General features: G+C 41.7%; 1 protein-coding gene across 16 annotated transcripts in view; it reads right to left on the reverse strand.

Annotated features, from left to right (window-relative positions):
* The window catches only part of CACNA1G (calcium voltage-gated channel subunit alpha1 G), a 323,466-nt gene that overhangs the window by 63,379 nt on the left and 247,206 nt on the right, over positions 1-12,881 (reverse strand). For all 16 annotated transcript variants that reach the window (XM_033139211.1, XM_033139202.1, XM_033139207.1 and 13 more), the window contains 2 exons: positions 9,424-9,524; positions 6,651-6,774 (listed from right to left, as the gene is read on the reverse strand). In XM_033139211.1, coding sequence (XP_032995102.1) covers positions 6,651-6,774; positions 9,424-9,524 — 225 coding nt within the window. The remainder of the gene's footprint in view (positions 1-6,650; positions 6,775-9,423; positions 9,525-12,881) is intronic.

A 12,881-nucleotide genomic window follows, 5' to 3' on the forward strand; every position in this document is an offset into this window, starting at 1 on the left:
TGGTACCCCTCAGATGTTTTGGATTCCAACTCTCTCTTCCATGGTAGCAAGCATGGTAAGAGATGATGGGAGCTGAACTTCAGAACGTTAGGAAGGCAACAGGTAGGGGAAGGCTGATATAGCTGCCTAAAGTTGTCTGTGACCTTCAGGGGAATTATATATATCCCGCTTGGTGGTCTCTACCTCCCCAGTGCGAATTGCCAAACCCTGAATATTCGGCAATAAGATAGTACCAAAAGCTGTTACTTATGCAAGGTACGCCTTAATGGCCATGTTAGTGTTGGGAAGCTAAACACAGCACCCAAAGCTTGTTAGTATTTAGCTATTACATACCACTGCATTACAGTCCTTATCTAATTCATTTTTCATAAAAAACCTCCAGTCATCATGTTCCACATTTTCCTGAAGAGTACCTGGGAAATCCAAGCCTAACCTGATATTCCTATAGCTTAGCCGAAGTCCATAGGTTCCCCAGGGGTGGCTAGGGATCCTCTCTGGATCACATTCACAAATGATCACAGAATTAGCTAGTGGAAACGAGACTTTGCAATCATAATAATGAAAGACATCACACTTCAGACTAATTTCTTTGCAATCTCTGATTATGCTGAGGGAGAAGACGAGGCCTCTAAGATAAGAATGCTGTTCAAAACTCAAAACATGAAAGATCATGATGTGTGGAGAATGACTCAGGAATCAGTTAATAGCCACTTTTCCAGGCTGGCCGCTGTAATTAATCAAATCTTGCAGGTTCCTGCTGTGACCACACAAGTTTCTTCACCAGGAAAACATTCCCTGCCTTCTTCGGAGTACTGCACAAAAGATGGGTCTCTACAAGGTCAGCAAGCATACCATGCAGACGAGCTGCTGGAGGACTGGATAAGGTCCTGCTTTAAGGGCTGCAGATAAAATATTAATAGCAGTCAGAAAAGGTTTGGAATATTGGACTCCTTTGCGTGAAGCATGCAGCAATTTTAGAGTGTAATCTCTGCACACCACAGAGAGAATTCTCAGAAAGGGATTGCACATTGTCTAGAGGCAGTGCTCCCTCCCTCCCCCACTGCGGTGACAGGCTGGCTGGATCTGGGACAGCAAGAGAACCGGCTTGAGGCGGTTAGAAAATCCACATCTCTGGAAGGCAAATAATAATTGTTAGAGACGACTGAAGCTCAAGTAATATCTATTTTGGTTTCTAGGCAAGAAGTCTGTTCCATGGAGAAGTTAGTATATGAGCCCTGACTCCCTTCATGGGGTTTTACATGGCCCCCCACTCCCAACACCAATGTAGAGGACTACTGAAATCCTTTGCAAGCCCATGATTCATGGTCCAGCTCTCTTCTATCCTGTCTGACTTGGTCACTTTTAATCTAAAACGTATTCAGTTTTCTCACACTTGAATTCAAAGACTATCCTTCTGAACATAAGAGCCCTGCTAGTCAACACATAACACAAGAAGAGGCTCATCTAGACCACCATTCTGTTCTTACAGTGGCCATTAAAATGCCTACAGGAAGCCAGCAAGAAGGGCCTCAGTGAAACAGAGATCTCCCAACTTGTACTATCCAGCAACACTGCTTTCAACAGTGGAGACCGAAGATAGCCATCATGGCTAGTAGCCATGGATAGCCTTATCCTCCATGAACTTGAGAACCAATTCTGAGCAAAAGCTTCAATTGCTTCTCTATTCCTCAGGTTCAGGGGCATGTCTTCCTCCAACCCACCCCACCCCGTTTCCCATTTAATCTTCCTGGTTGCCCTACTTGACACTTCTGATCAACACCATCCCAGCCCCACTTCAAAATCTTTTTCCATGCCCATCTTTTATCCTCACATTTCCTGTGGCCCCCAGATCTAAGCCCCTGCTCAGGAGGGAAGTTACACCCACTGAAATTCCCTCTTCTCCACAACCACTGAAGCTGCAGGAGCCACACACACCCCTGTGTCCTCTTTTGTACCTGGGTCACCTTATTCCTCCCTGAAATAAAATGCCAGTTAAAAGACCTCTGTTCAGTAGTGGGCAATGGCACCCATCCGGCCTCCAGCTGCCCTCATACCTTCTGCATACCAGGACAGAGATGGCGAGGGACAAGGTGGTTGTGAGGTTGGCACGGTGTGAATAATACGGTGGGAACACCAGATTGGCTCCACCAGTGCATCTGCACTATGCTGACCTCACCAATGCCTCATTCCTCCTGCTTTCAGTCCTGGTATATAACAGTGATATGGGCGACTGGAGGCCAGGTCAGCACTGCTGTCCCACTTCACTGCCTGTTGCTGCCTGTTTGATATTAAGTGGTTTCTTCTGAATTCTGTGTGCTGGCAGGCACCATTTTGAAATCCTATGACTATTTACTCTTAAAACGGCTAATTCTTTCATAGGTCCTGCATGCAAAGAACAATTGCTAAATTCAACCAAACCAGATGTCAGTTTGTTTCCTAATAACCTCCCTGACAACATGCAACAGAGGGATTTTTTTTTAAAGAAAAGCATCTGAAAGTTAATAATGGCCCACAAGCTCAAAATAGCTCTCGCCCTATCCAAATCACTCATGTAAGAATTGTTTTATAAAGCAAGTTAATGGAGAACAGTGTCAATGATTGCTCGCTCATTAAAAGAGCGTTTTTACTTTAATAGTTGGAAAGGGATTCATGTGAAGCCCCATTTGACAAAAGTTTGAAAACTCCCAGCCTTAATGAAGAGCACATTTTATTAACTAACTAACACACATGTTCAGTTTCTGTGGGTGGGGGGAGGGGAAGTAAAAAGAAAGAAAAGAAAAAGCAGAAACTTAAATTTTGTTTTCATGCCACAGTTCTTTGTGGGTCACGCAATCATTTAAAACAAAATTATGTGCTTTACCAGTTATGGAAATCTTAGTCGGTGTGAAGTGGCTAAGCTACAAAGGCACACATCTGGAGGTAGTTCCTTGAAATCTATGGGACACAGATTTTGTGACCCAGAAAAGAGAGAACTTTAGTGGAACACAGGGTGGAATTGTTTCAAAATGCTGTAGTGCTCCTGAATAGGATTACAGCTGCTCTATTCCATTCTATTCTCCCTTCCCACTGTCTGCCCACCCCCCTCCGGTCAGCATTCTGTGTCCACTGCGCATGCTGCTGAGTCTTCAGAGTCTTCACTCCCTTTAAAGATTTTTGTACTACTGCAAGCTTTGGGTTTTCTCCTCAACAATCCTGCTGATAACCTCCCTCCTGTGTGCGAGCTGAGCAGTGCTGTTTTGTCTCCATAAGGAATGGTGCTCATAGCCTTAACACTGGAAGAAGAAGGAATGTATTGGGTCTGAAAGCTTGATCTCCAGTGCATGCTTATCTGAAAGCAAGTCCCACTGAGCTCAGTAAGGTTTATTACCAAGGAAGCACACATAGTGTAGGACTAGTTTTTGATGCAGCTGCTTCTAATGAATAACTGCAACGTGTTTTGAAATGACACCCTGTGTGGTAGCTTCATCAACATGGGTTGTAGGGCTGGCCCTATCATTAGGCAGGGTGAGGCAACTGCCTAAGGTGGCAGCTGCCCTGGGGAAGCATTATCATCTTGTGACTGTCCTTCCTGAGCCTCGAGCCATTTTGTTCTGTTGCTACATGGCCTCTTCTGGACCAGCTACTCTGCCAGTGTGGTAGTAGATGTTATCTGGTCACCAGTGTTAAAAGTAAGATTCAACCATCAATTTATTTGGCTTTCAGTTGTGGAATTGGGAAGGGCACCATCTTATCCTTTGCTCCAGGTAGCAAAATATCTGGCCCTGATGGTTTAGGTATGAAAACCAATTTTTTTTTAAGTTCTTGCTTGTTTTGTGACACCTGTTGGACTCCTAACAGACATTCGTCCATGACAATAAAACCTATCATTAGTACAGCAGCCAAACATGCCATTAAGTTGTGTGGATGACTTCAATTCAAAACACAGAAATTTCAGTTGCTGGTACTTTGACTTTAAAGCATTTCAATAACTAAAAGTGTCATTTCATATTCAAATTTAACAGAACTCCAGAGCATTCAAATGGGTGCATTTTAGCTAACTTGCCAAGTTTGTATATTCTGATTTTACTTCATTAAAGCCCAAATAAGCTGCCTGAAACTAACACCAATTCCTTGATGGTTTGAATTTCAGTAATTTGAATGGATTTGACCATACTCTTTGCTTTCAGCTCTCATTTTAAGCTAAGGGAAGATGATTCTAGAGGGGTGCAGCCTGAATAGCATTTGACAATGTTACAGAAGCCCCCCAACGGTTGTGTGTTTTGTTTATCAACCCCTCATTTTGCCTCTCTGAAGCTGCAAATCCTAAGCATGCTCACCAGGATGTAATCCCATTGAATTCAGTGGGGCTTATGTCCAAGCAAACATGCATAGGATCAGGCAGTAAGAAACCAAAATAAAATAATATAGTAGAACAGTCAGATTAATGTGCTTTATCTGGCTAGAATCTGATTGACAGACAAACAGACACTGTTGCTATGAAGATCTGATTGGAAAAAAACCCAATTATGCAAATCTATCAAAACAAATGTTGCAGGGAACCAGAATGAAGATGTTTGTTCCTATCAAAACAAAGAGAAAAAGAAGTGCAAAAAGAGCTATTCCTTTCCTTCCTTTGCGCTGTGCCCCCCCAATAAATGCCAATGCAGAACAGATGGAAAGGACCAAAACCCAACATTACACCAAGAAAGCAAAAGCGTTTGAATGTTTATTGAAGAAGAAAACTGTGACAGATGCCATAGCTGTGTCAAGTATTAAAACAAGCTGATTCTGCCTTGGGAAATAGGATGCCAAAAAAAGAAAAAAGGGGCTGTTCTTACTTTGATACCTTCGGCACATGGCTGTTGCTCTTGGATATTGCAGAGTGGAATAAAATACAGCTTGACAGGGGCAAAAGCAAGGGAATCTCCTTTGCACCCACTACTGGGGAGGGGCATTTATTGCTTAAAGTAACAGCATGCAGGTGAAGAACTAAAAAAAGAATAAGCCACAGCCAATGATAAACTGATGAGGCCTTGTTATAAACCACAATGCTTAAACCCAAGAGCAGAGAATGGAAGCAGGACAAGCAGCAGTTAATTCCACATAAATGCAAATCTGGAGGTCAGCTGTGCATCTGTAATGGCCAGATGTGCCACCATGTTGCTGGAGCCGACAAACAGGATTTGCCAGGGTGGGAATTGAAGGCAGTTTTGCCTTAGCACTGAAAGTAAAAGTTTGGTGCTGATGTTGCTTAGATACTAGCACTGCTTGTGTGCTTGCTTCTGTGACCCCATAATGCCTGCTTAAATATGTACATTTGTACGGTGAGGGGTGGAAACATATTATTAGGACGACAAGATGTCTCTAGCCCCCTCTCCTCCTAAAAAAGCTTATCTTAGGAAGGCTGCCATGAATTTCTCAACACGTGGAGGAACTGCAGAAGTGAAGCAAAGCATTTTGAAAATATCCTTTAGATGTGTGAAACAGTCATATTAGAAGGGCAACAAAGAGTATTGTGCATTAAAGACCAATGCATTTTTATTGCAGCAAATGATTCAGTGAACTAGAACCCACCTCATCAGATGCATGGAGTGTAATTTTTATTTTGATTCATTTATTCATTCAATAAATTTAAATTCTGCCCTTTGCCATAAACAATGAAGTTATCAAATAACTATTCTGCATTTAATATAGTCAATAATGAAATATTAATAAAAATAAAAACTGCAAAACACAATGTGTTAAAACTAGTACAAAAATCTATCCTAAGCCAACAGCAGAAAGCAGAAGGCAACACTGATCAACCATTGCCAAGTGCCCTGGTGAAGAGATATGTCTTCATTTGGCATCAAATTCCATACAAAGTAGACACCAGATACATTTCTGATGGGAGGGAGTTCCATATAGGTTGGGTGCCACTATATAAGACAACAACTCAAGGCCCTATCTTGAGTTGTTGTCTTATATACCAATATATATGGATGTCCAAAAAGGTCTCTCCTACAGATTTCATGGCCAAAGCTGCTTCATAAAGGAAGAGGCGCTCCTTTACGTTAGGTATGTAATTATATATACACACTGCATAAGGAGAAAAATATGTAAATAACTAAGTTAAAGTTGGAGACATATGGCAACAGAATGCAGAAAGTACTATCTGTGACAATTCAATCAGAGAGATGCATCCAATGAAGTGGGGTCCAGTCAGCGAAAGATTATGCAAAAAAAAAAAAAGGCTTTATGGTGCCACAAGACTCTTAAGGTTGCATAAAGCAAAATTCTACAAGTGATGTTGAAAAAGAAATTTTTCTCCTTGAGGAACTGTATTCATTCTTCCAGTGTTACTTTTTCGTGATGTTACAAAAGCTACAGGGAAACTGCGGCAGCCTTCAGGCTGTTCATGAAATAGGATCATCTCTAGGTCACCAAAGAGAGAGGGTGTGCTGAGGTGATTGCCCACAGGTGCTTTGACCTCTTGGTAAAACTAGTACAAGACCCAATATGTTAACTTAAATGCATGCATTCACCTTTAACCAGCTGAGATTATCCCCCTCCCAACACCATGGCTAAAGAGATTGAAGGCAAGAGCAGACATCGCTAAGAATACAACATCAGCTTGATTTGCTCAGCAAGGTGGTAACCATCAGGAAGCAATGAGGTTGGCTACTACTCACAGCACTGTGTGGCTCAATTTTGGGACGTTCCATTGCAATGGTGATGCAGTTCAGAAAGATGATTACCAAGACAACATGATCAAACATCTTGTGAGTAATGATTTTATTGCATATGACACGGAATCTAGGAACGGGAAGAGGAAAAGAAGACTTGAGAATTAGTTGTCATCACAAGCTGTAAGCATGCAGAATGCCATTTCTTTCTAAACCAAATGTCTGAAACAATCCCCTCTCCCCCAACCCCCACTCTTGGGAAACTGAATCCCCACTCTTACACATTTCTTTCATTAGAATATAACTGCAGATATTTCAAATTGTTCAGGAACAAGATATTCCGGCCTAGCCACTACATTTTCTGACAGAGGTCCTTCCTGATGATACTAAGAGCTCCTACTATTTGCATGGAGTCTCTTACCCAGCCTGCCCAGTCTTATAGCCTCTTTAATGTGGAATTCATTGCCATGAATTTGAGAAAGCGCATGCTCCAAACAATCTACTTTCAGAAGCATGCTCCAGATGTTCTCATTTGTTTAAGCCTTTTCTGACTAAATGTTAAAAATTATTGTCCATTGATTATCTTCTAGCACTGCATTGTTATTTAACTGCATTGCTTTTGGTGTACATTTTAGGTGTATGATTTTTTGTTTTCTGTACAGTGCTCTGATATATTAGAATGTGAGCAAATTTATATATTGTTTAAAATGAACGAAAGAACGAATGAATGAATGAATGGCACCTGTATGTCCCATCTGCCCACCCCCTCTGAGGCAAAAAGAATATTGGGGAGGGGCAATGAAGATCAGGAAAGGGTTAATGCCCCTGCCCCCAGTTATTCCATTCCAATCTGATCTGCACTGGATTTACCTCTTTAAAATGTCCATGGGATATCAATCATCTCCCAGCACCATATCTAATTTGGTTTATATTTAAAGACTGGGATATCTTGATGGAAGAGGCCAATAAGGTGTTAGACAAACATTTTACATTTGTAAATGAGTGTAAACACACGTGCAGAAAAGTCTCACATGAAGGACAGGGCTCCAGGAATGCATCGCCATATGGCAAAATGACTGTGATGCACTTTGTAGTATTCCAGAAATAAGAATTTTGCTCAGGTAGAAATAGGTCAGTTTCCCTGCATGATAATGTTTCTGCGATTCTTCTCGCATTGCAGGAAGGAGAGGAGATAACCAACCCCTCCTCCTATTCCTGAAAAAGGTTAGGAATCTGCCTTATAATGTCACCTCATTAGTCAATTGAGCTCATTACTCTCTATGCCAGGGATGGTGAACTTGTGACTCTCCAGAACTCCTATCATCCCAGACTATTGGCTATGCTGTCTGCAGCAGATGGGGGTTGGAGTCCAACAACATCTCAGCCATCCTTGGTGCATACAGGTTTACAGTAGCTCTCCAGGGCTTCAGACAAGTGTCTTTCCCAGCCTTGGGTGCAGATGCCAGAGACTTAACCTGAGGCCTTTTGCATACAGAGCATACAGTCTAGTGCTGAGCTATGCCTTCCCCTAAATCACTGCAGCAAATGAATACACAAACTGCCTACCACCACCTCTTGCAGAACCTATGTCCTCCCCTGATTGCATTTAGTGCAATCTTGGTGATCCTGGCAGCTCTTGTGCCTCAGAAGCCTTTTGATCTACAATACAAGCACAACCTACTATGGAAATTATATGTTCCATTCCAGCTTGTGTGTGTGTGTGTTTTGGGGAGTAATTAATTTATATGATTATGCATTGAAAAAATCACATTCCTCTGTGGAATCTGTATTTCTTGAGAAGATGGGGTAGCAACTGGGAGTATGAGAGGCCAATGGGCAAAGGAAAAATAAGGGGTGGTATTCAAACAATTATACTTACTGAAATCACATTAAAATCACTACTGCTACCCGTCCCAAAATGTATGGCTGATGCTACAGAGGTACTGTAGGGTCCTCCATGCATCTATCTAATGCAGAATTCCTTACTAGTTGAATTATAAAGCAACAACACTGTAAGGGTTTATTGAATGGAAAGCAGAAAGTAGTCACACATAAGATGGACTTGTTAATAGCAACTGCAGCAAAAATTATAATGCAAATGTTTCGGTCTGCAAACACTAATCCCTGCATGTAATCACTTTAGTCTCTCTTGCTGTTGTTCCTGGCTATATGAATGAATGTTAAAGGAACACACTCTTGCCAAGATGATCTACTCTGATAGGTAGGAGTTTTCCAGGGTCCCATCACTTGGTACCTGATCCTTTTAACTGGAGTTGCCAGAGATCAGGGCCTATTCCACACGTAAAACAAGTGCTCTATCTTTGAGCTAGAGGGCGGTATCCAAATAACTCATTATGCCAGTGCAAGAATTTCTGCTTATACAATAGAAGTTCCCTGTTAGTCCACAAACACTCCCCAAATCTGCTATGGAGGGTTTGGAGAAACCTTAGAATCTATTTTGTTGCACAAGCAGAAATCCTTGCGCTGATGAAACAAGTATTAATTGGATACCACCCACTGCTCCTCCACAATGTGGTTAGCATTGACGGCCAGCAGCTAATGCTACACAATGTAATAATTGATTTCAAGAGGTGCTGGCAGCCATTGGACATTAGCACAAGTTCAAATATTTCAGCTGGCAACATTTTTTTCGGTTCCCCTTGCAATTGTTAAGTCTGCGGGAATTCTACAACTGCCATGCTCTGCAAATATTTATTTGAGCACAGAATCCTGGAGCCCTGCCTGCCACCGTGTTATCAATCACATTAAGTTGCCTTACTTAGACTGAGGAGCAAAGATGTAGATAGACCAGGAATCTCTTTCTTTGCACCAGGTGGGGAGGCGTGCCCTTATCCAAGCCTTCATGCGGTCCTTTTTACTCTTAAAGAAAAAGAGAGAGAGACAAAAATTGAAAACACAATGAGACATCAATCAGCAGCTCCGAGTCGCTACAGCAGCCATTCAAAACCGTAATCTGTAATGAGGAAAACAGACAGGTGGAGAGCTCTTATGATACTTTAATTCCCACCCTTGCCCATCAGCCCTGAAGATACCTTGCAGGCTGCAAGCTGGAGGCCGTCTCTGAATTGGACATCCTGGCCTTAAAACAAGGACTAAAACAATTAATCTGACTGCGCGGAGATGTCACTCATGCTGTGTTGCTCAAGAATGGATTAATGGTATCTTACAGTACAGGCAGGCTCCTCCACTTACAGAAGCAGCGTAAAGAGATGGGTGTCTGGCGGGGCATAGATTGAGAGAAATTTATTGTAGAGATATGCACTGCTGTGCACAGTATCAGCTTAAAGACCACTCCAGCACGGCAGCAGCACTTTGAAAGTAAGTCACTGGGTGGAAAATGCAGACATAGCAGCTAAGAAAGAATAAATATAATTGTCTCTCAATCTCAGATAGTATCAAAACTGTCAAGAAACAACTTGATAGGAAAAATAGAACACAGCAAACATAAAGGCGGCAAGAAGGAATCTCTGGGGAAAGATGGACAGGCATTTTCTTTAATAAATGACGATATACTCCTCTGTGAGAGAAGAGTAACAAATAACAGAACCCACAAGAGTGGCTAGGTTTTACCTTTTCTCAATGGATTTGTTTTCATGTTATGTAAGGACAGATTCTATAGGTAATATATAGGGGTAGATTCCCACACGGGAAGTGATGGGAACAATAATTCTGGTTACAACTTGATCTCAGAGTTTACAAGCAATGTTCTCATGGGCACTCATTGAGCAGAATGACCAAATGCACCGAGGAGAAAATGACTGAATGAAATAATCAAGCCAAACAAAACTCTAATTTGCTCATGCTTATTATGTGGGTCAGGTCACAAAGATGCAAAGCCACAGTCTGCTAGGAAAGCAAATTAAGGGACACAAGATGAAACCAATCACGTCGTTCCCAAGGGAACAATTGCAAAGATACAAGATATGTCAAATAATTTGAGCGTTTGGATATTAGTCACAATCTGGAAAATCCCTCCCTGTTTCAGATCTGAAAAGTCTAATTGTGCATTGTTGTTTATTTGTCCATTCTTCCCCTGATATGCACACAGTTGTATGAAACAAATTAGCATGTTAACAATGAAGTATTAAATGAATTTCCTGTCACTGAGAATTTATGACCTGCTCACATATTAGGAATGCAGGAAGCTGTCTTACACTGAGTCAGACCACTGGTCCATACAGTTCAGCACCGTCTACACTGACTGGCAGCTGATCTCCAGGGTTTCTGTCGGGGGGCGGGGGCGGGAGCAAGACCCAGCCCTACCTGGAGATACCAGGGATTGAACCTTGAACCTTTTACATGCAAAACAGGTGCCCTACCACTGGGCTTTGGCCCTTTCCTTCTAATGTCAGATATGTGGCTGGATCAGACGATGTCTGTCCCACATGCATGGTGGAGAATGAGAAGCAGGGAGTAAACCTGCTCCACCCCTTAAGGTAGCTCCAGTCCACCTTCAAAAGCTGGATAACCAGACATATTACCTACATGTCCCTATTTCCAACTCTGTCATAACTAAAGCTTTCCAATTATTCTCTCATTTTGATTTTCAAGTCAAAAGTTGTGCTTTCCTGAGTAGAGGGGGAAGCAGAGATACAATGGACGGGGAATAAATAAATAAATAAATATTATTATTATTATTATTTCCTGATAAAGCTCTTAGTGTGTGAATTGTGAATGCTCACCTTTTATCAACCTGGTTCACTGCCATTTGTTCCCCTATCTGCTGTTGCTTTGGCACTGCATTTTTCTACTAATTATACAGCAGCAACATTTTCCTGGATCAGTAATATAGCAATTCTAGACAATGGGGGTTCATACAGCAAATGAGATGATGTCACACAGCATTTGACTAAGCCGGTCAAATTTGGTAGTACGCTGACATCACCAAGGGCATAAACTGTTAAATTCAGAGGGAGGGCAATGCTTTCTGAATAACCGAGCACTTTTGAAGTAATTGTAACACACACACACACACACACAAACACACACACACACACACACACACCATTTGACATTGGCAACAATGTCCAGAAGGAGCAGCGAATGTTCCCCCCCCCCACTTCAGCACTATTCATAATTGCTTAGCTCCTTCTATGAGTCCTAGCATTTCTTTAAAAAATAAGCAGAGGTGAGTTTCTTATATGGTCATTTGGACAGTAAAAACTAGATCGGTCAGTATAATTGAATGGAATAAGTGAAAAAAAATCTATTCTGCATTGTCATGAGCACTGCTAGGAATCTCATCAGCCGCAGGTAATAGGTGGAAGAATCCTATTGTAATGAAAATGCTCTGTGACAAACTGAACTAAGGAAAGAGAAAACTACCTGTCAAGCAAGGTAAGAACAGTTCAGATAACAAGGACAAATTTATTCTTGATCCTTGCCTCTCTGTTCCACAGTTAAATCTATGTTTTGTTTAGAGAACACGTGAATCTCTTTTTTACTACAGGGAATCGCTCTGCTCCCCTCCCCTCCCCAATACATTGATGGGCTACATCTACTATGTATCACCTGATTCCCAAATACCAGGGAAAAAAGCCTTAATTAGGCAGGGTTATTTAAAGATGTTATGTCCACAAGTCCTAGCTAGAAGGCTTCCCTCGAGACATCTAGTAATAGCTATAACTTGGTCCAGATAATTTTGTAATCTGGATGGGTTCCAAAAGCATCAGCTATTCAAAGCATTGCTTGGTATTTATCTTGAGGCTTTGTAGTTAAATCAGAATGTGTCAGCAGCCTAGAATGCCCCTTTATATCTCCCTTTTGTCCAATTTTAATGCCAGAGATATTTTGAGTTTGTGTAATTGTTTCAAGCAAGTCAGGCAAAGGGCTTTGAGAAAATGTGTGTGTGTGTGGGGATTATTTCACTTTCCATACCGCCTGCTCAGTAGGAGAGGGTAAAGGACTGGGCCAAATATTTGCTTATGAACAGTCTTCTTTCAGGGGCAAACTGAGACAAAGGAATTAAAAGAAAGGTAACAAAATAAAAATTGAAATGAGAGTGTTGAGCTGGCCTAGAGAAAGCTGGTCTACATCTAGATTTTGCTGGGCTTTCCCCCCCTTCAAAAGAGTCCTTCTCCCCCTTCCATAAGATTCTTTCTCTGCAGAGGCCAGAGATGGAGGCTTGCTTACAATCAGCTTGATTGCTTCTGAAGTTCACATTATGTTCAAAGAGATGGCTCAATTATGTTATTCTAATCACATCTACTTCAGAAG

Source organism: Lacerta agilis, chromosome 2 (genome assembly GCF_009819535.1).
Source record: "Lacerta agilis isolate rLacAgi1 chromosome 2, rLacAgi1.pri, whole genome shotgun sequence".
In the NCBI taxonomy this organism is placed as follows: domain Eukaryota; kingdom Metazoa; phylum Chordata; class Lepidosauria; order Squamata; family Lacertidae; genus Lacerta; species Lacerta agilis.